The sequence below is a fragment of the Sciurus vulgaris genome, assembly GCF_902686455.1.
Source record: "Sciurus vulgaris genome assembly, chromosome: 5".
Classification (NCBI taxonomy): Eukaryota; Metazoa; Chordata; class Mammalia; order Rodentia; family Sciuridae; genus Sciurus; species Sciurus vulgaris.
In genome coordinates this window covers 128,470,990-128,495,170 of record NC_136465.1, presented here as the reverse complement: position 1 = coordinate 128,495,170, position 24,181 = coordinate 128,470,990, and the positions used below count along the sequence as shown (strand labels likewise).

The 24,181-nt window shown below is 38.3% G+C and overlaps 1 protein-coding gene across 1 annotated transcript in view; it reads left to right on the top strand.

Annotated features, from left to right (window-relative positions):
- Window positions 1–24,181, top strand: part of GRIP1 (glutamate receptor interacting protein 1) — a 364,416-nt gene that overhangs the window by 146,413 nt on the left and 193,822 nt on the right. The window contains 1 exon segment of the mRNA XM_079142206.1: window positions 7,895–8,194. Within this exon segment, the coding sequence (XP_078998332.1) occupies window positions 7,895–8,194 (300 nt within the window).

The following is a 24,181-nucleotide window of genomic DNA, read 5'->3' as shown; positions in this document are numbered from 1 at the left end:
CCAATCAGTGCTCACAGTGCTGGCAGAAGTGTCCTACCCTGGCTCACTGGCCCATGCAGGATCCTATATCTCTTGACTTATACGTGTGAGGGACTTTTAGTCCCCGCTCTGTCAAGCTGTGAACATCAGGTCTCTACAACCTCTGTCTGTTCCAGAGCCCTATATGTTTGCTGCTAGAATCCCCACCCATGATTAAAATGATGTACATTTCATTTTAAATATTAATTCACAAAGATGCTTATCTTGCTTTTACAAGTGGTCATGTCCCCTTAATTTTCTTATGAATTTCATTGCTGTACACTTAACATGAGCAGCAAGTTCATCACAATCTTTATCGGAATTATCCACTGAATTGCATTGATGGTTCAGGCAAAGGAGTCTCTTGGATGGGGTTTATGGTGAATGTGCCAAATTCTTACAGCAAATAGTTTCTTCCTGGTCTAGTGTGCATCAATAATCCCTTGGGTTCAATATCCTCTCACAGGGAGGTCAATGCTGACTTGACAATTTAGATATTTTAAGAAGTTAAAGAAAAGGCTATTGGGAGATGAAGCTTCTTTTCCACCAAGTTGGATGAGTAAGTGGAGGCATTGCTAATCCAAGGGTATTAAACTGTTCTCTGGTTGTATTTACCAAATTAGTATGCAAAACGCACTCTGGTGATGTGTTCAGGAGGTAGGTTGGCTAATAGGAAATGATGTGCAAAAATGAGAGCTGTTCATCTTACAGAGGCACCTATTATTTATGAAGAACCCGGTTTTAGCTTCTTATAATTTTTCCCAAAAATGAATGCATGGAAAGTTAAAGGATTGATTACATGCTAATACTTGTTGCAAAAGAGACTTTTAATTTCCTTTCAAATTTAGAAACTCAGTGAGAATTTTATTTGGCAACTGAAGAACCTGGGTCTAGAAACCCTACCAAGGAATCCCAGGATTTTGCTCTTACCAGTCAGTCTTGACTTTCCTGGCACAATTTAATTATGAACTCAATGAACTTTATTTCAGAACAACCAAGGGTCCTCTTTACCTTTGGAAAAAAAAATTTTTTTAATTTCAGTACTGGGAATTGAACCCAGGCACATTCTACCCCTGACCTAATCCCCAGCCCTTTTGTACTTTTTATTTTGAGAGAAAGTTTCACTAAGTGGGCTAGACTGACCTGAAACTTAGAATCCTCCTGCCTCAGCCTCCTGACTAGCTGGGATTACAGGCATATGCTAGCGTGTCCAGTTTTGCCTGTGGCATCTTTTAAGTAAAGCAATTGGCATTTCCATTTTACAGATAAAAACAAACAAACAAACAAAACCTCTAGAAATGAAAATCTGTTTTATACTGCTCATCTGGGTCTTTCCACCATATGCAAGGCCCTGATGAAAGCCTCAAACAAGTCTCTGGAGTAGAACTCTTCCATCAAATTCTAAGGGGAAAGGACAGACTTCTTGTTATTCAGATCAACTTGGTTAGAGGGGGAAACACATGGAATGATATGGGCAAGCACAGTAGCTCACCCGTGGCACTTTCCAGCACTCTCTGTGCAAAGCCCCCACTTACCAACGACCACTTACTGGCATGTCATTGACTCTGCTCATTGACCACCTAGCACCTGCCCAGTGCTCACTGCTAACTTTCACACAATTTTTTTTTCTCTCTTCCAATGTATTAGAGTCCCCCAAAGGCAAAGCATTCTCTATATTTCCTCATTTTCCTCCATAGCTCCCACTATAGGACTTTCCCATAAAGGAGTATGCTTATTTCATGTCATTGAACTTTGGACTAAAAATTGCCTCTCCCAAAAAGTGGCAGGCTTTTCTTCTCTAAATTAAACATAGCATCCAGAACCTTCTTTCCTTCTTGATATTTAAACTTTTCTCCAGATGCCACAACCTCTGTCAAGAAAACCCTTAAACTATAGAGTACATTTCGGTAGGACATGGGTCTAGGCAGCCCATATACGCCCTTCCTGATTCTAATGTTTTACCTTAATGAAAAATTATATTCAGAAGTGATGGATGATATTATCTAGTTTAGAAAGAATGAATAAAAGTTCTCCTTCTTCCTTAAAATCATGTCCACAGAGATTTCCAGCAAGCAAAGGATTTTTTTCCCTCATTACCCAATATTGTAAAATTCTATTTAACACATTTGCCAGTGTGCCAGTGAATGGTTATAGACCCACAGACATAATCCTAATGTGCTTGTTTGCTGTTTTCCCCAATTAGTCATGGTGTATTAAAGTGAATAAAATCTTTCAAAGTCGTTTGGCAGCTATTTCTGCTGAAACGCTCATCTCCACGTTAAAACGAACAATAATTGTATGTATTCTGAATCTGAAATAAAGAGAAATTGAGAATGTTGGGGGAAAAGCTAAATGACATAGGAAGAAAAAGCAGTCCCTAGAGCAGAACACAATAGCTCTTAAAGCTTAAGATTTAGAAAATAATTTAAATTTTGCTGATGCCTCTTCTTCAGCCTCAGGCTTTCCTAGGCTCGACAGAAAATTGTAGGATGTGAAATGAACCAAGTATCGATCCTGCTTTAGGATAATCCTTTCATCTATGGGATGTGAATTTAAGGAGATTAATGGATACAATGAATAAAATTCTATGTTTCTTTTTTTTGGTGCTTAATATTCCAAAGTTGCTATACCACTTGTTGTCTAGGCAGAATACAATCCCCTAAAACCAAAAACTATGCATGCCAATGGGAATGAATGTTCTAGCAGGAGGGCCGAGCACATACTACTGTGTTTACTGAGCACTTTCCACATATGTTAGTCATTGCTCTAAGAGTTTTACCTGTATGAACCCTTTTAATCCTTACAACAGTACTGTGAGTTGGGTATTATAACCATGTCCCCTTTAGAGATGAAGAAATTAAATAGTTTGCCAAAGGTCCTACTCAATCTGAACATGGTCAACAAAACCTCGTCTGTGTATTGCCATTCTATATTGACAATAAAGTTCTGCTGAATAAATGAGGAGTTTGAGGGAAAAAGTTTAATCCTCAAGTGTATTGCCACCTGGTTTGTAAAAATATTTCTACAATACTGCAATCATTTGTTAATCTAGTTTATCACATACCTCAATCTATAAATGATAACACAAAAATAGCACCAGTATATGTGCTCTTTGGATACCATGACCCTGATTACTCACGGAAAAAAATCTCAAGAGCATTTTTGATCTGCATTGCCCTATATGTTTAAACATTATTTTGAGGGTTTTTTCCTTCTATTTTTCATTCTCAGTAATTAGATCAGCCTGTGATCTAAATTCTGAGTCACTGAGAATGGTGGCCAGTATGTATAAGCTATGTTTCCAAGAAAGCATTATGTGTCACAGTACTGATGATTGTGATTATGTGTAAAGTATATCCATTAGGTCCTTTCCTGAGAAAAAATAAGTGGCATCTCACTGACTTTATTCTACCAAATTCAAATTCCATAACAGTATGTTCATGGCTGGATTTTTGAGGGCTCATAATTGCTCAGTAAGACAGAACAGTTAAGATAATATCTCCAATAAAATATGCTTTATTTGCTTACTAAGTTCCTTGGACAAACCCCATAAGGTTAAGAAATCTGTCCTGCTGCTTCTTGTTTCCCTCAGACATCCTGAGATATAGCTGGTCACTGCAGTTTGGCTGTTGAAGGTTCCCCAAAGGTCCATGTGTTGGAGGGTGGGTCCCCAACCTGTGGTGCTGTTTAGAGGTAGTGGTGGTTTTAGGAGGTGGGGTCTAGTAGAAGAAGCTCGGTCATTAGAGTTTGCCCTTGAAGGGGTTATTGGGACCTTTACCTGTCTTTTCCCCCTTTTTCACTTTCGGCAGCCATGAAGCGAGCAGCTTCTCTCTGCCTCACTCTTCCCACCATATATCCCCTCCCCACAGGCCTGAATGCCACAGCAATGGCTCATGGACTGCAACTTTCTAAACTGTGAGCTAGAATACACCTTTTCCCTTTTTAAGTAGATTATCTCAGGTATTGTTAATAGTAAAAGAAAACTGACTGTGCAGATGGACTTTGGCTTGTAAAATAATCCATTGGTCAGATGACCCAAGTAGACTTTTAAAAGGATTATTCCATCAGTGGCTTCAAGTGAGGTACAGACTTCTGAGAGCTGCACTGGAGGGGTAGGGTGCCCTCACTTGGGTTTGGAGCTACTCACGATGGTCATAGAAGGAGGTGGCCAGGAGAGACTGTTCGCTTCTTCGGAAAAGGCAGGATGAGAGCAGATGTTATGGGGTTGTAGAAAGACTATGATCTTCGAAGTTTTAAGTTCCAACCTATCACTCGCTAGATGAATATTCTTAGGTTAACAGCTTTCTGAGGTTGCACTTTTCCTTTTCTGGAAGATACTTAGCCATTAAACTTACTACCTTGGCTTATAACATAGTATTTCCAACCTCTGTCTGATGACTCAAGGAAATCATATATATTTCTACACCTGTGTTTTCTCTTTAATGCTTTTGATAATGTTGTTCCTTCTTCCTGGAATATCCTTTCCCCTCATTTCCATGTGTCTGAAACCTACTTCTTATTAAAGGTCTAGTTTAAATACCCTGTGTACAATGAAACTTTCCCCAATTCTACCAAAGAGAAGTAAATCTTCATTTTGCTGTGTTCCAGCTACTCCTGGGGCTCTTGATAGCATTTAATATGCTCTTTGGGTTACACTCATTTATACTCTGCTTTCATCTTTCCTCCTGGGCCACAAGCTCCTTGTTAGGAAATATTTTCTGGTCCACCATTGCTTCCCAATATGGTGCTTATCATAGTTCCTTGCACACTGGCGGTCCATAATTGTGTCTTTAATTGAATTGAATGTGAGAGGGAGGCCGAACTCTGTGGAGCCCTCTGGACCCTTCTCCGAGCGGGCTGGAGGCACTCAGTTTATTTGACAGAGTCTAATTTAGCCTAAGGGATAAGGGACAAAGAGCCAATAGCTTCCTCTAGCCCTCCTATTTGTATTCTATATTCTTCAGGAATTAGGTTGCCTCCTAGTAGATGGGACCACCCTGAGGACTTTATAGATTGAATACATTTTTTAAAATACTATCAAAGAAAATCAAGTCAGACCAATTTCAAACATGAAATTGCAAGGAGCAATATCCAAACAATTCACATTTTATTTGATTTACAGTTAGAAAATGTATTGATTCTTTTTTCTTAGTTATTGCATATGATCCTCTCCTCGTGCTTTCCAAACTATAAGAATGTTCATTCCCTTCTTTGCTTAGTCCCCTGTGACCCTATAGAGTGAAAAACCAAGAGATTGAATTTGTACTTTGCCATATGTATAAAATAAGCTTAAAATAAAAATAAGCTTATAAATAGGGTTCAATTTTCAGGATCACTGACATATCTTACACATTCATTTTCTAGATTGTTTTAGAAACATTTAATTATCGGATTTCCTTAATAGTGTTATTTATGCAAATGAGTGGGTACAGAACACCTTAGAATCTCCAGCTAAAACTGGACTTTGAACTTCGGGTGTACTTTGGACAGTTTGATGCTAAAATTTTGTCATAAGTGAACTTCAAAAATATTACCAACAGGTGAAAATCTCACTTACTCTTTCATTGACTTCCTGTTTTCTGTGCATCCAGCCATTCTCTGCTTGAATCCTGGACTTGAATACATGGATGTATTCACCTGTATTGTTGCTTCTCAGCAACTGCTAATAAACCCAAAGGACCGTGCCTTTCAGAACATTTTCATGACAACAGTAATAACACTGGAACGCTTTATTGTGAAAGGAACATTTTGGCTGAAACTCAATTCAACAAACATTTATCGAGCAACTGCCATGGACTGGAATCTGAAGATACCCACACGTTCCTTATTTTGTTTGTGCTTGGAAAGAGAACAAGACATATAACCAGCTGTCCTATAGGTCAAACCATGATGAATACTCAGAATAGAGAATGGCAGAGCACCAAAAAACAAGACAAGGAAAAACTCCAACAACTTACTGCATACCACATCCTGTCAGGGATGATATTGAGAACGTTTAACAATCCCTATAGCCAGACACCAGACAAAATGGGCATTGGCTATAGCCCAGGGCAGATTTCTGCAGAGCCAGACAGTACTCTGTGAATAGCTGGATCATGGGCAGTTCTGAGGACCTCTGGGGGAGGTGGGCCAGGCTTGGGCAATGAGAAGCATTGACAGGGTGAGGAAGGAGGCAAAAGACAGCAGCTTTTACTAGTTGTTTTGAAAGTATTTTAGTATCTTAGCCCTCCTAGTGCAAAGCAGCAGGAGTCAAACAGTCACTTTCTCAGCTAAATATTAAGCAGAATTTAAAATGAAGAAATCACACATTAGGGAGGGGATTGAGACACTAAGCTAGAAAAGACTATACTGAATTTTACCCGGTCTCCTTTGTTTCAAAGTCCATTGTCTTTCATCTATAAGGACAAGTAATTCTTATTGACAAATTCAGAGAAGGAGAAGGAAAAGATGATCATGATCATGATTTACAAAGAAAGTATTTTTTGAACTGGGCTTTTAAAGTCAAGAGATATTTCATCATTGTATTCCACAAATATGTGATATCCAGTTAGTTTTGTCCCTAATAAGAATTTTCTTGTTCTTTCCCTAGTCTTTTTTCTCCTCCTTCCTTTCCACATCTTAATCAAAGAAAGTAATTTTTCTTTGATTAAGACCAAAATTCGTAATCTAGGGTTCAGATTCAGGGTGACCACAAATGAGTTTCAAGGGTCCTAGAATCTTTAACGTCTGTTGGCCAAGGTGCATTTTCGTGGGAAGGTGAATCATAGTTTTTGTCTAATTCTCAAAGGCCTCTGAATAAAATATTCCACAGATGCAAAACTGAGTATTATGATGTCATATAATGTAATATTCTGAAAATACAAGATATGCACTTGAATTTCAAGACTTCAACAGTGAGTACTTGCTCTTTGGCACTTACATATTTATTATTATCAAAGGAACAGCATCCCCCACACCTTACCCCTGAAAATGTCAATGAATACTCCAAGCAGTGTAGAGAAATCGGAGACTACAGAATTTGGCCATCCACCTTTGTCAGATGTTACCAGTCTGTTTGTGGTAGTAAACCTTAGAGATCCCAGGTCCCGTGGGCAGATGAGGTAGTGGTTAAGATCAGACTCAGGATATACTGCTGAGGTTCAGCCTTAGGTACTGCTTAATTATGACTCTATACCTTTGGACAAGGTGATCTCCACTTACCACAGCATTTTCGTCTGGGAGATGAAGATACTAATAGTACCAACCTTTGATAGATTTTGTGAAGAGTAAGTGATTGATGTACAGTGGTGATGAAAACATCGAGGCTGCTCAGAGTGGCAGAAGATCAGAGGACCCATCACTCTCCACTAAATTCTCCTTTCACTATTTACCTCTCCTTTATTTTCCTCTCCCTGGCCTCTATTTGTCATCAGTGTCATGCCAAGGAACCCCATCATTCTTTTGTCTTTATGTATGGCTTTCTCCATCCCATCAGTAGAATGAGTAGGAGATACAGGGAAGAAAACAGAACCTGATTCTAGATGCTTACCTTGTTGTAAAGTAGCAAGTAAAAGTATCTCAAGATTCCAGAAAGATTCATTCAATCTAGAAAGCTGAAATTAATAGAAAATAACTACTCTATTTTATGCTCCACCTAGCAAGCCTTATTTTCTGAGTTTCCTGATTTATTTCTAGACTATAGGTTGGACTTGTAGCCATGCCATTAAAATTAGTCAACCTCTTAGTCAACAAGCATTCTTGAGAGTCAAAGGGGGTCGAAGAATAATTTCACATCTAAACAGTAATTGCACATGATGAAACATTAGAAGGATTCCGTGTGTATTATCATCTATTCCTGTTTAACTGAAATCTTGTGTACCTTTTTTTTTGTGTTTAGAGTTTTTTGAAAGATGTGTGGACATTCCAGCCCATTTTGAGAAAATCATGGCAAAGTCACTTAAGAAACATCAGGTTATCACTCCTGCATCTTGTCTACCAGCAACATTAATTCTGAACAGCATCTCCTTTAATACCGATGGGTCCATACAATATAAAGAAAAACCCTATTTCTCTGCCTCTGAAGCCCTAGATGCTTACATTGACGATTTCCTCTTAAGCTGTGAGCTTCCTGATATTAATGATACAAAGGTTAGCCTGGATCAGAGTCCTCTTGAATTTCTCACTAAGCCAAACAGTGGTAAGCTTTCATTATTCTCTGAGTTCAATTTTTAATTATCTGCAGAAAGATGATGTTTTGAGAGGGTATATGCTCTGAGGGATATTTTCCCCCCTTGGAAAATAATTGTCTAGCAACTTGTAAACCTGTTCCTAAGATTGTTACAAAATTTTTATGGTTCCAAAACTTATTTAGCAGTGGGTTTCTTTGATTTGAGAATTACAGAAAACAAATCACTATATTAGTTTTAGAAAGGTAAAATCTTGGGCCTTGTGACCGAAAATGTTAAGGAGTCACTTAAATTCTTCAAGCCAAAGTTACCCTTTGTGAAATGAGAATAGCAATAAGTATTAATGCTAATTCACAAGATTATGATGGGAAATAAATGAATGAGAAAACACGGTCAATTATTGCAGCTACAGTGACCTTGGGAGCTTTCTATGGCACAATGAAAAGAACACTGTAACAGAGGTAAGGTGGCTCAAGGTCTGATTCCACTCTGCTAATGACAGTGGAGATATGGAAGAGTTGCTTACTCTCCCTGGGCTTTAATTTCCTTATCAATAAGATGAAGAGATTGACCTGTGTGGACTCCATAATTTTAAAATTCTGAATTATGTACTTGGCAGAAAAATAAAATTGGTTCACTCCACTATTTCAATATTTCTCCTTTAAAAATTGTCATTTATAGGAGCTAAAAACTACCATTATGAAAGCAACACTAGGTGAAAATCTGAATTTGTGGTAGATTGACTTTGAAACCATTGGGGAAATAAACTTCTCTGATAGTAACAGCTATATGAATAGAAAAAATAATAGTGCTACTAATAATTAAGATGTCTGATATTCCACTAAAAACGGTATTTTTAAAACACAAGACTGTTAGAAAAACTATACATTACAAAAATAAGGTGGCATGTATTATTATTGATTTTAGACTATTATGGAAACTTTAACCATGTATTGTATGATATACTGGACATGCAAAGTTAGAATAGATGAAATAGTTTATTTTTCAAATTAGAAAACATATAGCTAAATGAGGATTCATGCAAATGAGACTTAGTCCTACACAGAGAAAGTCATATTTTTATGCTAAGTTGTCTGCTTATGATATTTGACATGGTTTGATAAATGGGGATTGAGTGTGAAAGGGTGATTTAAGTATTCATGTTAGCTCTGCAATCGAAGCACAAAATATAATGCAATTTATTCAGTAACACTGCTGGTTTTCCTGACAAGGATTTTCATTTGTTAATTTTGAGGTTTGGTGGTAGAAAGTTTTTCTGTGTCAGTTTTTCTCCTTGAATGCACAGAGAAGAGGCTATGTAACCAGCACTTGTAAATGACTTGGAATGTGATACACACAGTTGCTCTTTCCTTGGGTTCTCTTGAGTTATTAACTCCCCCATCAATGTTATTTGGTACCTCTTTATACTGAAAAATATAGTTCCTACTTTTTTTATTATAAAAGTTATATGTATTCATGGCAAGGAAATTGCAGAAAATACATAAGAAGAAAACAGAAACCAAATGGAATCTAGTACCAGAGAAAATTATTAATAGTTCTACATAAATTTCCTTTTTACTATTCAAATATAGAATTATCTATCTTCATCATTCTATAACCTTGTTTATTCACATATCAAAATTTTGTGAATATCATTTCATGTCCTTAAAATAGTTCTGTATCTTCACATTAAATGGCTCTATTGTAATCCGTTTTCTATATCAGGGCATTTTGGTTGTCATTAATATCTTTATTTTTCAAAATACTGCTATTGCCATCATTGTACTTAAGCATCTGGGCAGTTGTCCAATTATTTTCTTGGGAAAATTTCTAGGAATGGAGTTTCTAGGTCACACAGAATGCATATTTTAAAGGTTTTGAATCGTGTTGTTAAGCTGCCTTCCAGAAAGGAAGTGCCTATTTTATCCACTCACACTAATGGAGTAGAAGATCCTTAGTCCTCTGTACCTACTGCCCATAGATATTACAAACCTCTTTAATCCTTGCCAATCTCCTGGGTAAAATGCCATGTTTATTTAGCATCTGCTTTTCTTCTTTTGTTAATTGCTTATTGATAGTGTTGATTTTTATTTTTTACATTTAAGTCTTTATTTCATCTAGAACTTGTCTTTGTTTGATACGATGAAATTTTAGATATTTAAAAAAAAACTAATTCTGCTGGCCACCTTTAGCAGAACCCAAATTCCTATATATACTTGGGCTATCTCTTGAATTTTTTCCATTGATCCATTTCTCTACTATTACCACTATATTTTAATTGCAGTACATTAGATACTTTGGTTGGGACAGGGGTGGAGGTTTTGGAAGGAGTCATGTCTATTCACTTGTTCTTTCAAATGGACTTTAGAATCGTTCTTCACAATTTCCAAATGCTAGTATTTGTGTTACTTAGATTAGAGTCCTAACTGACCTCTTGGGCTTTGCCAACCCCATTCTCTACCCTGCAGCCACAAGGATCTTCCTACAGTATATGTCTGCTGTGGTCTTGGCATGCTAAAGGTACTATAATGACTCCCCATTATCCTCAAGATAGGGCTCACTCTCCTTAAAATGCTTTCAAGGCCATGGGTGATCTGGCTTCTACATAACAACCCACTTAATTTTTTTTTCATTATTGCTGTAACACACACACGTGCGCACGCGCACGCGCGCGCACACACACACACACACACACACAGGCACTGTGTTCTAGCATTCTACCTGACTCTAGCCCTTGAAATGTAATACTCACATGGTGCCATTCTGCCTTTCTCACACTGTTCCCACTAGCTAGAGTTCTCTTCTCCCTCATCCTTCCCTGTTTTCTGGTAAACTCTTCTTTCTGGCTTCAATTTAGATGTCACTTTCTTGACACCTTCCTCCTCCTTGCAAAGTCTGGTTTATTGCTCCTATTGTGTCTTCCCTTAGCACCCTGCAGCATGCCCTGAGAAAGCATTTAACACTGTCTCATAAGAAACTGGTCACTGGCTTGTCTTCCTCCCTGGATTGATAAGGTCATCTAAGCTCTATGCCTTGCTAACCACACTAATTCACCTTGTAAGCTGGCACAGACGGTGCACAGTCACTTCCATTGATGAACAAAACAATGAGTGAAACCATCATTTCTATGGCTGTGCTGTCTGTCTTCAACATCAGGGCCTATATTTTCCTTCCGTCACTGGGGACTACCTTTCTGTTGACAGTATGACTGTTATAAAATCTCTTGGTCTCCTTTGCATTTGCTAAATTGTTGATCTGGTTTATGAATTACTTTCTCAGAATAAAAAGTAGTAATACGTATTTCCACTTCTCATCTGATCAATATGTACACAATCTGTTCAGTGTCAGGTGTCATCCACAGTGAGGCAGAGAAGTGATCCATCATGTTTATGGTACCGCCGGTTATTGGTGACGAGTTCTGCTTCCTCAAATGTTAAAGTTTGAACACCAGAGAAACACACCGAAGCAAGCATATAAAGCAGGTTTTACTTAAAGGTAGTGACCCAGACTTTTCCTGGGAGGGAAAAGGGGCCATGGTTGATATTCTGGTATACCCAAAAGTGAGCATGCCCAGCCCCTCTTCTAGACTAAAGTCTCCTTTGTTCTCCTGCTCTCTCCCCTCTTATCTCTCTTCTTCCTGCCTACTTGACTAGACCCAGGAGATGCTGGTGAGATGGCTAAAAGATGAGAAGCAGATGGCAGGGGAAAGGGCCAAATGGAGTGACTCAGGCAGGTACCAGCCCAGGGAGCATTAATTAGCAATTAATTCCCTGCCTGCAGCCTTTTGGGAGGGGTAGTATAGGCAAGTAACCTTGGTGATCAAAAGGGCTCTGGAGACACTGACATTCCAATCTCCCAGGGCCATCTCCAACTTCCCAGATCCAAACTGGCCTTCCTTTCAATCACTATCTCAGACTCACGTCCATTACTTGTTTCCTTGATCTGCTTTATTTAAGCTCATCCTTTAGGCCTGGCCTAGCTGTTCTGGTCTAACTGCTATTGCTGTTGGGAGCACCTGTAGATTTTCCTGCTCCCCACTTTTACATGTGTATGTTTCTGTGAGTTCCGTAAGCCATCAGCAATGTCTACTGGTTACTGCTACTTCCACAGAGCCTGGTACGGTTAAGTGAAAGGAATTAAGTTGACAAATTGCCCTGAAGGATTACTCTCTTGATGCATCAGACAAAGAAAGCTGTATTTGTCTAAAATGAGGAAAATGTGATTATATCAAGTATGTGTACTTACTACTCAGCCTATTATAACATTTTAGGCATTGCACAGAAATGTGAGTGATCCCCCAGGGGGCGGGAAATGTTAGACACTCTTACCTTGGATCTTTTTTTATTCCTAATTCTATGTAATGTTCTTCCATTTTTGTTGTGTAAGAACTTTCTCTCCCCCAATGGGGTTGATAAACTATTTCCAGGCAATATTTTGTCTTTTCGTCTTAAAAGTCAAGTGATTTTCCTTTGCATGGAAAATGTGCTTTGGGAGATCCAGAGAGAAGATTCTTTTGAAAGATTGTGGCAAAGCCCTAAAAGACTTTTGCTTGAAACATTAATCGCATCAATGTTCCTCTTTCAGTTTGTATGCGTGTGTATGGAGAAAATGATCCGACAATGCTATAACAGCCTACTTTGTGGATGAGAGTTATTCTTCTTTCACAATAATAAAAAATCAAAACTATCGATTTGAAGGTGGACTGATCTGTAAGCCAAAGTAGAGCTTCAGTGGGCATAACAGAGAAAAATTCTTACCACTCTCAAAATCAGCTTTGAGAGACAGTATTTGAGTCAACCTTCATCCGACTTTGGCTGTCTTTGGGACATTTTTGTCTTATAATCTATTTGTAGTTTTGAGGTAGAGAAGTAAGGAATCTATGCACAGTCATCTCATTATTCTAAAATGATAAATTTATTTTTCAGTTGTGCGCTCTTGAGATCGAACCACGAACTACATGTGTTGGGATTAGGGGTGCAGATTTGAGTGTGATCTCTGTTCTGAATAGCCGTGATCCCTGCCTTAAAAGAACCTCACAGTTAGTGGGAAATTCAAGTCTGCATAACTTCATCGGTCAGGCTCTAGTGTGGAAGATGCTAACACGGAAGCGTGTGTGGCTGCCCTGGGGCCGAGAGATAAGCACAAGACTGGAGGGTGGAGGAGGCTCCCAAGGTGATCCAAGCCTACCCCTGAATTTCTCAGACTAAGAAGAGCATGGCTAGAGGAGAGGGGAGGACACCACTTGGGGGAATGTGGGAAGGCACCGCCTACACTCAAGAGGTCCTTGGTAATTCAGGATAGGTAGAAAGAGTGATGCTTAATGTTGTTTCCTTCAAATTTGTCCCAGTCTCTGTTTCAATTCTACTAGCATGACAGTGCTCCTACCAAATCCATCCAGTTTCTTGTACTCATGAGAAAATCATTTTTGTTCATTATCGTGTTATTTTTTAATAGAAGAATCACCACAAGGATGTCTGATGTAGATGTTTTCTACAACATTTAACTCTGAAATTTTAGGCTTCAAACAAGAAAATACAAAAAGTTAAAAATTAAGAATTTGAGGATAGTTCAAATGGACATTCTGTACTGGATTGTCTTTTCTATGGCTCTTTCTTACTCCTAGGATAACTACTTAATCTCTTCACCTCCTACCCATCTGAAAAAGTCGTGTTTTGCTGTCCCGGCCCTTCTGGGCCTCCTCAGTTGGGTCCTCACTCCGGCTACTGCACTGTAACAGGGCCCTCCATGCTGACATCCGGCCCGAACAGTCCACCCTGTACTTCATCCTGTTCATGCTTTCTGCTTTCAGAATGCCATTCCTCTTCCTGGAACACCCTCCACACAACACACACACACACACCTTCTTGTGGCTAACTCCCACTCACCTTGAGATGCAGCTAAATTCAGCTCTTCTAGAAGATCTTCCTAATTTTCTTCTGCCTCTGGACTCAGTGCCCCATGGCTCCTGAGTATACTTACTGGAGTGTCGCTACTATTAGTAATGTTCTTAGTCCTCTAAGTATGCTAATAGTAATACCTAACAATTCTTAGGTATGTGTTACAAAGCATCATACACATGATACGTACTTGTGTATATATAATAGCAATGCCTGGCACTTATTAAACTCCTATTATGTTTGGGAATTACTACTTGCTTTATTTATGTTTTATCATCCTCACAAACAAAAGTATGAAGCATTAACCTCATCTTTACAAAGAAATGAAGACACAAAGAAGCTATTTAAAATGCACTAGGGCCCAGAGCTATAAATATTTCCCCTTGGTTTGTACCCAGGCACTCCTGTTCCTACTCTGGGCCAGCACCACAGCACAAACACTTTGTGTATTTATAAATAAAGCTTAAGGGTTTAAATCTGAAACAGAAAAACAAAAGGAAAAGAATTCTGTGACTCATTTCAGACCAGACATGATAATCTGAGTTTTAAAGAAGGTCCTAAATTGATAGACTCAATTCCATATTTTATTCCTTGGTTTATCTTGGTAAAAACTAATTAATGAACAGGAATTGAGCCAAAAAGTTAAGAAAAGTCATTAAATTGGGGGGAGAAGTATGGAACCTGGCTGATTAGCTCTTGCCTTGTTAATTATTTTGGCTGTTACTCTAAAAACTATTTTTAAGGCAGCAAGAAAAAAGTATTGTGGCCAAAGTACCTCAGTAAGAATGAGTCTCGAGTCCCAACTCGCCGACTTGCCTGCACTGTAACCATAGACAGGTTACTTAATCTTTCTTTTCTTTTTTTCATAATAAAAGAGAAAACTAATACCTATCAAAGATGATATATGGAAGATTAAAAAGATGATATATGTGAATGCACCTAAAATAGTTTTGGGTTACATTCAGAGCCCCTAAGATAATTTGTTTACCTTATAGAGTAAAATGTAAAAATGGCACTTCTTAGTGAGCTTGACATTTCTTTTTAACTGTTTGCTCTCATTCTTTCTAAGATCTCACTGTTGTTCTCTCCTCGAGCCATAGCAAATGTAATGATATATTTTCATAGGGCAATTGCAGTCTTACCCCAAGGGGGGAAATTGCCCTTGAAGATCATCTATATGAGTGTGTGGCATATACCTAAATGGCCTTCAGACTTTATGTACAGGATGTAGAGTACAATTTTTTTTTTTTTTTTTTTTTTTTTTTACTGTTCACACTGCATTTATTCCCAGTATGGATTTCATAGCACTTCTGGTAAAATTGTGATTTATGCAGCCCACTCTTTTAGGCAGTTCAAGTAATTTATTATATAGAATTTTGCTTGCTTAGTTATCTGTCCCAGTTATGCTCTGAAACTTGAAGTTTTATACTCTATTTATTTATGACCTTCCATTTTTCTCTCTCCTGCATTGTGCTATGATAGACACTTATGCTGGGAAACTGTATAATGCAGCTGAGTAAGACTAGGAGGACTTGTGAGATCAGTAGAACATTCCACAGTCCTTGTGGAAAATTGGCTTCCAGGGGCCTCAGCTTTTGATGCACAAAATAAAAGGTTGAGATCTTTAAATTGAATAAAATTACTTTCCTTATCTCTTTATCATTGTAAATTTTAAAACACATAAGCAAGAGGAACATAGCAAGAGGAAAGATAAAATTATTAGTAAAAAATTCATCATGAATGAAATAAAATTAAACCATATGCTATGGATATTGTCTTTAATTTAGTTTATTTAATAAATACATACAGAGAGACTGAGAATATGCTGATGGATATATATATATTTATATATATATATATGAATAATAAAGCATCCATGTGCCTGCTATGCAGATATTAATGATCATGTGAAGTTCCTCTATACTTCTCAAGGACTTCCCAAATGTAATGTCACCTGTGTTTTTAAATTTATTACTTACTGTTTTTCCTTATAGCTCCTATTCTCTTGTTATGTAGATTTTTGTTGTTTCTGGATTTTGCCAATACAAATGGGGCTCAGGTTAACTTCCCTGCGCTTTTCTCAAGTTACACACATGCTGGTGTTTCTATAGTGTTCACACCATGTGGGGAACACCATGTCACTGAGTGGGTGGCTCAAACGGCAGAAATGTGTGTTCTCACAGTTCTGAAAGCTGAAAAGTTCAAGTTCATGTTCCATTAAGATTGTTCTTCTGGTGAGGGCTGTCTTTGGGGCTTGCAGATGGCCGCCTTCTCACCGTGTCCTCACATGGCAAAGAAAGAGAGATGTCTGGTGTCTCCTCCCCTTTCAGAAGGACACAGATCAGGGATCCTCCTTTTTGACCTCAGTTAACTTTAATCAAGTTTTTAAAAGCCCCATCTTCGGTACAATCACATGGCAGGGTCAGGTGCTGTTAGAGCTCCAGGATATGAATTGGGGTGTAAGGAGACACAAATCAGTGGACAGCAAGTACAAATATGTACTATTATTGAGGATTTTTTTTCAAAATAATGGATGTAAAATGATATCTCATTTTTTTTAACAGTGTACAAGAAAATTGGCCATTTCAGCCTTCTTGAAGTGTACAGTCCAGTACCATCGTGAGCATTCACATTGTTGTGCCACTGTTCCCACAGTTCACATCCAGGCATCTGCATCATCCAGGCAGAAACTCAATACCCACTGGGCACTGACGCCCCACTCCCCTCCCACCTGGCAACCATGATCTCCTGCCATCTCTAGGAATTTGACTGTACCAAGTGTCTAATGAAAGTGTAATCATACAGTGTTTGTCCTTTTGTGCTTATTTTTTTTTCCATTAGCATAGTATCTTCAAGGGTCATCCATGAGGTAGCATGTGACAGGATCCCTTCCTTTTCAAAGCTCAGTAATATTCCATTGTAAGTGTTCCATCTGTCAACAAAACATTTAGTGTATCTGTTCATTCACCTCTGAATACTCTGGTTGCTTCCACCTTTTGTCTATTGTGAATAATGCTCCTATGAACATGGTACACAAAAATCTCCTTGAGTTCCTGCTTGAAATTTTTTTGAGTATGTATCATTATGGTTTTTAATTTGCATCTCCCTGATTATTCATTGAATTGAAGAGCTGATCTTGCTTTTATTGCTCATTATTAGCCATTTGTGTGTGTTTCTTTTTAAAATATATGTTCATACATTTTACCATTTTTTGAATGGGTAATTAGTATTTATTTTCTGTACTGATTTTTAGAAGTTATTTATGTAGTCTGGATACAGTAGAGTACAAATGTAGAGTACATTTATAATGTAGAGTAAATTTATAATTTATTTCTGGTGGGTTTGTGTTAAGGAGAAACCCCTTCATTTTATTGTAATACAGTTTATCATTTATTAATGACTTCTTAGCCTGTTTAAGAAGGCATTTTTCTTGAGGACATTAAGATACCTAATTTCTTAAAATTCCAGTTAAAGCAAATATGGGTATTTCAAGATGTAAATGAACACCTACATGAAAATCTTTAAGGTTAAATTTGAAACTTCATTTAACAAGTATTTATTGAGTCCTGCTACGTGGCAGACACATTAGACACCATACATTCTTTGTCTTCATGAAGCTTATGTTCTTTGAAGGGGAAGGACAATGACCAAATGAATATGTAGTGTGATACCTGCTTGACTAAAGGCTATCAAGAAAGGTCAAAAGAAATCCTGATTGCTGGGACCAGGGAACTCTCCATGTGAATTATGCAAAAAGAAAGGAGGAGATGGCATTGGAAGCAAGTGTAGCTGAAAGGGTACAAGTGGCAGCCCACAGACCAAGGTTTAGTCCTACTCCACCCCAGTTCTGTAAATTGGGTAGAACTCATCTTCTTTGTCAGTTAAAATGGGTGGATTGAATGAGATAACCTGCATGACCCCTTCACCTTGAAAATTTTTCTAAGAGTCTGATCATCTAAAATGTTTTGCTACATTTAACCTTTTGAGGAAAACTATTTAGAAGGAAAGAATATGATACGTTTAAATTTTCCTAAAACTAAAAGAATATAATTTGCTTCCAATCCTGATTCTTAAGTCTATGTCCCAGAAAGTGTAATTTTTCATCATTTCCAATAAAACCAACTTTAGATTCCAGCTGAAGCGCTTGTAAATGGAAAGTCATTTGTAACGGGATTTCCCTGTAATTAAGATGACTCTGCAGAGAAAGCTATAAAAGCAAGTCTTCCATGATTGGCTGCAAAAAGTAAAGCACTAAAATTGCTAAGTAATACTATAGATTTCAAAATTTATATGTGTCTTTAGAGCTAGTCTCATAAAAGGAATGATTATTTAACAGTCTAAATTCCTGAAAATGGTTTTCATAGTGGAAAAAAATGTAACACATACTGCTATACTTCTTTATCTGTGGATATTAAAATGTAAATTTCACCTTGGAGCATGTGGAAAATCTTTTCATGGAATGAATGCTAAATTAAGTGTGACAGGTGATTGTGATTAATCACTACATATTACCAGGAGAGGAAGAAGCCTTTGTTGCCTAATGAAATATAACACAACACAGAAGGAAAATGCAGAGATAGGCCATTTTTTAAGTCACACCTAAACACTTTCACATTTCTTTGAAAAGCTGAATGAAAGTATGTGAATGTTATGCCTCACCCATCTGAGGATTACCCTGGACTTCCACGCTTTTGAACTTGAAGTTTAAACATACTTTCAAATAATACCCTCAAGTGTGCTTAAAGGACTGTCATTGGCAACTCGGTTAAGAGTTTGCTAATGAAGGTGGGTGAAGCCAAAGATTGCTTAGGTTGTGGCAGAGGTCACATAGCGGGGAGGGTAAGAGCACAGCCTGTGGATCACAGCCTTATGATTTTCTAGTTCAGATCTAATTCTGCCACAAAGAAATTTGCGCAAGTTATTTAACTTCAGGAGACTTTTTTACTCTTCTTTAAAATGGGAATAATGGTAACTCAATACATGTCTTTTCAGAATCAAAGAAAAAATCCATGGCCTTCTTCCAGAATTTTGATGAAATTTTTTATTCTTAAAGAGTGATCTTAAAAATTACAACATTCTTGTACCTGTTATGAAGACTGATAGATTGCTTATTCTGCCCATTAGTGACAAGTCTCTTATACTCCCTGAATTTCAGTTTTCTTATTTATAAAATGAAATGATACTAATTCATAGGTAGTATAGGTTTCCTTAGACTCTACAAGTTATACTTTATCTGTGTCGATAGATTAGAACAGAAATAGGCAGTTATCTTAATGTTTTATACCTGGGTTTCAAGTATATGTTTCTAGGAATCTTGAAATCCTTCAGATTATGTGTTTGTCTTTGTATATGTCTTTTTCCAAAAATCCTTAACTCTCAGAACATTCTTAAAAGACCTTATGGCCCCCAAAAGGTTAAAAACCTTAATGTGAGACCAAATAACTTCTTAAAAGAGAGACTTAACTCTTACCTGACCAAATATATTCATATAAATTTATAAGGAAAGTATACATCAAAACAGGGGGTAGTTCCTCACCAGAAGCATAGGAAACAAGAGGGTCACAGGAGTAAATATCAACACTAAGTTTTATGGTTTAGATGTGAGGTGTCCCCCAAAAGCTCCTGTGTGAGACAATGCAAGAGGTGAGTTATGGGAATCTTCACCCAATCATTGAGTTCATCTCTTGATAGGAATTAACTGAGTGGTAACTGTAGGCAGGTAGGTTGGGGCTGGGGAGGTGTGTCCCTGGGGGTATGTCTTTGGGGTATATATTTGGTGAGCTGGACTTAGTCTCTCTCTGCTTCTTGGTGACCATGTCCTGATCTGCTTTCCTCTGCCACACTCTTTCACCATGATGTTCTGCCTCACCTTGAGCCCTGAGGAATAAAACCAGCCTTCTATAGACTGAGACCTCGGAAACCATGAGCCCCCAAATAAACTTTTCCTCTTAAATTGTACTTGTGAGGTCTTTTAGTCACAGCAGTGAAAAAGCTGACTAAATTACCAAGCAAGAAGAGGACGTCTTAGCTAACAGTCTTCAAGCATCTCAAGTCCCATCACTAGATTGTCTCTGACACAAAGTGATTGTTGAGGGCTTCAGGGGCTCCTGTGACAATGCCCTCCCTTTAGATTTAGCTCCTGTCGTTTTCATTTCCTATTCACCCAGCCACCTTCTGGTTATATTTTGTCTCCCATGCAGCTCTGCTTACAGAGAGTGTCCTTGTACCTGTGACAACCAATCTCTTTATACATAGTGTCATTATGCACCTGTCTTCTCACTTTGGTGGTACATTTTTTTGCCTTTCGTAAACGTAGACACTCTCGATATGTTGACAAGGCAAGTTCCTACTCCTTCAAGGCAGACTGCCAGAGTGCAGCCATGATAAAGCCACCACGGAGTTGAACGCTCTCCTCGGAGCCCTTGTAGGAGATGGGCTTCTGTGATGAGCTTGGTTCTCACCTCCCCTTCACAGAACTTCACATTCATTTCCCATATTGAACTTGTGTAGGAATGAATACCTACCTCGTGAGGCTGCACAAGAATTAAGTAAAACAAGGCACATAAAAACCTTAGCAGCCCTAGACATATCATCAGTGGTCACGTATGTTCTACTTTCATTTTGTCACTACAGAACTCGTCTTTTGGCGATCCTCTGGTTAGATAGAAATGTGTGAATCGACTGGCTCACATGGTGGGACCACCTGCTGTAATTTGTTGCCAGTCTCCCATTAAAACAACCATAGTGTCATTTGTATGTTACATTGAAAGCCAGATATTCACAGTGGCTGAGCATTGTATTAACAACAGAAAAATTTTGCATCTTCCTAATGTTTACCAAATGGGGGAAACAGCAACAACAAAAACAGTGATCCACTATCTATGTCTTTAGTAGTGCTGTTACAGTCATCAAAAGGGGTGGAAATAAGTAGTGTTTATTTTTCTTGTCAATACATTTTCAGGTTCTATTTGAATACTACCTTTAATATCACTCCTCTCAGTGCAGAAAGTAGAGTCAATAAGCAAATACCTATTAAGCATCTGTAATATACCAGATGTTTTATGGGGAGAAAAATAAGTAAGAAATAGCCCAGCTCCAATGACTTCTCAATCAAGTCCATGTCCAAGGAAAGTCTCCCTCTCCTCATTATCTTACAATCATTTGTGGCTCTTCTCTCTGCCCTCATGGCTGTTCATGGCCTGTGCATGAGTCTCATGATGCAGGACAACCATATTTGTAATGTGTGACCACAAGACCCAAGAGAGTATCTTCATAGTGCTTTCAACTAGCTTCTCTCTGCCTTAGTTTTTCCATCTGTCAAACAAGATTCATTCTCTAACTCAATTTTTTTTTTTTTTTTTTTTTTTTTTTTTTTTGGTGCTGGGGATTGAACCCAGGGCCTTGTGCAAGCACTCTACCAACTGAGCTATATCCCCACCCCTTATTTGTGTTTTTTATTTTTTAAACAAAATAACAAAATAAGCTCTAAAGTCCTTGTATTTCTTCCCTATGAGAGTTTAAGCTCCTTGAGGGAAGAGACCAGAGGAAAAAAATCCAGAGAGTCTTGGTGTTGGAACTGGAGGAGAGGAATTATGAATTTTTCATGTTCTCTTCAGTACCTAGATGAAAGGGCTTGTTATATTGTGTTGTTGGATTTTTAAAAACAAACAAACAAAAAATCAGAAAGGTGCCTAAAGATTCCAAAGCCCTCGCCTGTGTTTGATAAAGCAAGAATCAGAGACTCAAGGACTTTTAGGGAAAAAGAAAATTTGGGTCAAAGTTAAACTGTATTATAAGAAACCAGAATCCAGACACAATTTTTCACACAATTTTTCAACATAGAAATATAAAAGATAAATGAGTTAGCATGCTTTCAAATGAAGGCTTCATGTATATTTAAAGAATTCACTGCCTCATAGAGAAGAAGGTCAACATCTCTCGATGAAAATAGTTCCAATGTGGGTTCACAACATGCCTTTAAGGATATGCTCCTGATCGATAAGCAAGTTACATTTTATTTTTATAAAGTAGTGTATTTTTAGTGCATTATTTTGGCTTTAGTATAATAATTAAGCCTGACCTTTTCTCAAAGTTTTTGCACTGTAGTTGTTTCAGAAATTGACTTCTATGTAAAAAATACCAGCTGCATTTTCCCTTGAGTTGAAGCTTTAAAGGGGATGTTATGACTTAAGATTATAATTAGGAGTGTTAGCACTACCAGCCACTCACTGAAGACACAGCTCCATGGAATCCAGGCTTATTGAGCACAGGGAGCCAACATGCAGAATAATTACCTCTATCATCTCTTGCTTTAGGGAGATTTCATGGTGCCACTCTGAATAACTCTGTGAAATGCTGGTCGTCACGTGTGTTAGGCACCATGCCATTTGTGTCACTCAGGCTTGCCAACACTACATGCCCAAAGTATGAGGGACTACTGAATACCGTAGCCAGAGCTGTGCCTTTGAATAGGTCTTGTTAACACCCAAGGATATCCTAATACACTAAAGCAAATATTTTCATTTGGAATGAAGCCTCCTCTATTAAATCAAAACAAAACCTTGCACCAAGAACTATCATTTCTAGAAGATGATAAACATAGAATTTTTTCCCCTGCTAATACACTCCTTGCAATAAAGAAGGAGCAATGACTTGAATACTGTATTACTTTTCAGAGAGCAGATTTGACGTTTCTTTAATGGCGACATTTGGCAAGTGATTGTTGAGTTTCCACTCACTACTGTTGTGAATCTTTGGCCATGTAATGGTGTCAAATAGACTCAGTGGCTGCCCTTTTGGAACCTATAGTTTAGTGGAGGGAAAGACATTAATGAAAACTGACAATGATTGATCTAAACTGTGATTATTTATATAAGTTTATTGACTTCTGCATTATTGACATATGGGGTCAGATAATTCTTGGTTGTAGGGAGGCTGTCCTGTACATTGTAGAAAGCTTAACAGCATCTCTGGCCTTCACCCACAAGATGCCACACCATCCTCTCTCCCAGTTATGACAATCAAAATGTCTCCAGATGTTGTCAAATGTCCCCAAGTAAGGGGAGCAAAATCACCCCTTGTTGAGAAGTACTGATTTATATGAAGGAAAACTGCAAGGTATTTTGAGAACGTGTCACAGGGAAACCAAACCTAAATTTACAGAGCGTTCTCATAGTGGCATGTGACTTTTGTAGTAAGCTCTGATAGTGGGTTAACAGGAATAAAAGGATTGGGGCCGGGGGAGGGGAAATGAGGAAAGGAACTAGTTATTTCAGGTCTCTCTCTGAAGGCCAGTCCTGTGTACATATTGACTGATGGAGAATCCCTCAAGGGAAGGGCAGTGTTTAGATCCTGTCAAAATATCCTGCATTCAGTGCAGGGCTGGCTACCTAGAGGCACTCAAGGAATTTTTGTTGAAATCATAATATATATTTAATCTAACAAGCACAGTGCCAAGCACTTGGAGATATAAATATAACCAAGCCAAGTCTGGCTCAGAGTTCCTAGAACAAGTAAAGGAAGTGAGTCATTATTCTAGTGAAGGACAGGCAGGTTCCAGGTGAACATGGGTAGCCTAGTTGCTCCAGGTGGAGTTTGTTGCTTCTTCGCTGCCCTCATTTTGGGACTTGGCAAGGCTACTACCCTTGACCTTAGAGCTTTGGCCACAATTGAACCTAAACTCTCAAGTGCTGGAATTTGTACACATATTCGTCTCTCCCCTCTTCCTTTCTCTGCCGGCCTCCCTCTTATCCTCGTTCCCAGGCAGCTGAATTCCCACCGTAGAGTCCTCACATCCTCTTAGCTCTGCAGTCAGCAGGAGATTTTCTCTTTACATCTCCAATGAAAGGCACTATTTGGAATGGTGCTCTGTCTAATAGATCCCTGAACCAGTCACCGTGATCAAGATAAAACAGTTCTGATTGGCCAGGATGAAAGTTTCAGCAACCTCCTCTCCAAATCTGCAGTTAGATCAGCTCCACTCCAATGGCATGGAATCGGAATGGGGGAAAGCTACTTCCCCAGCTAGACCCAGAGATATGAGGAGAAAAGGAAGCAATGGCAGCCAATTGGACAAGACCACCACTTGTCCTCCACAGTGAG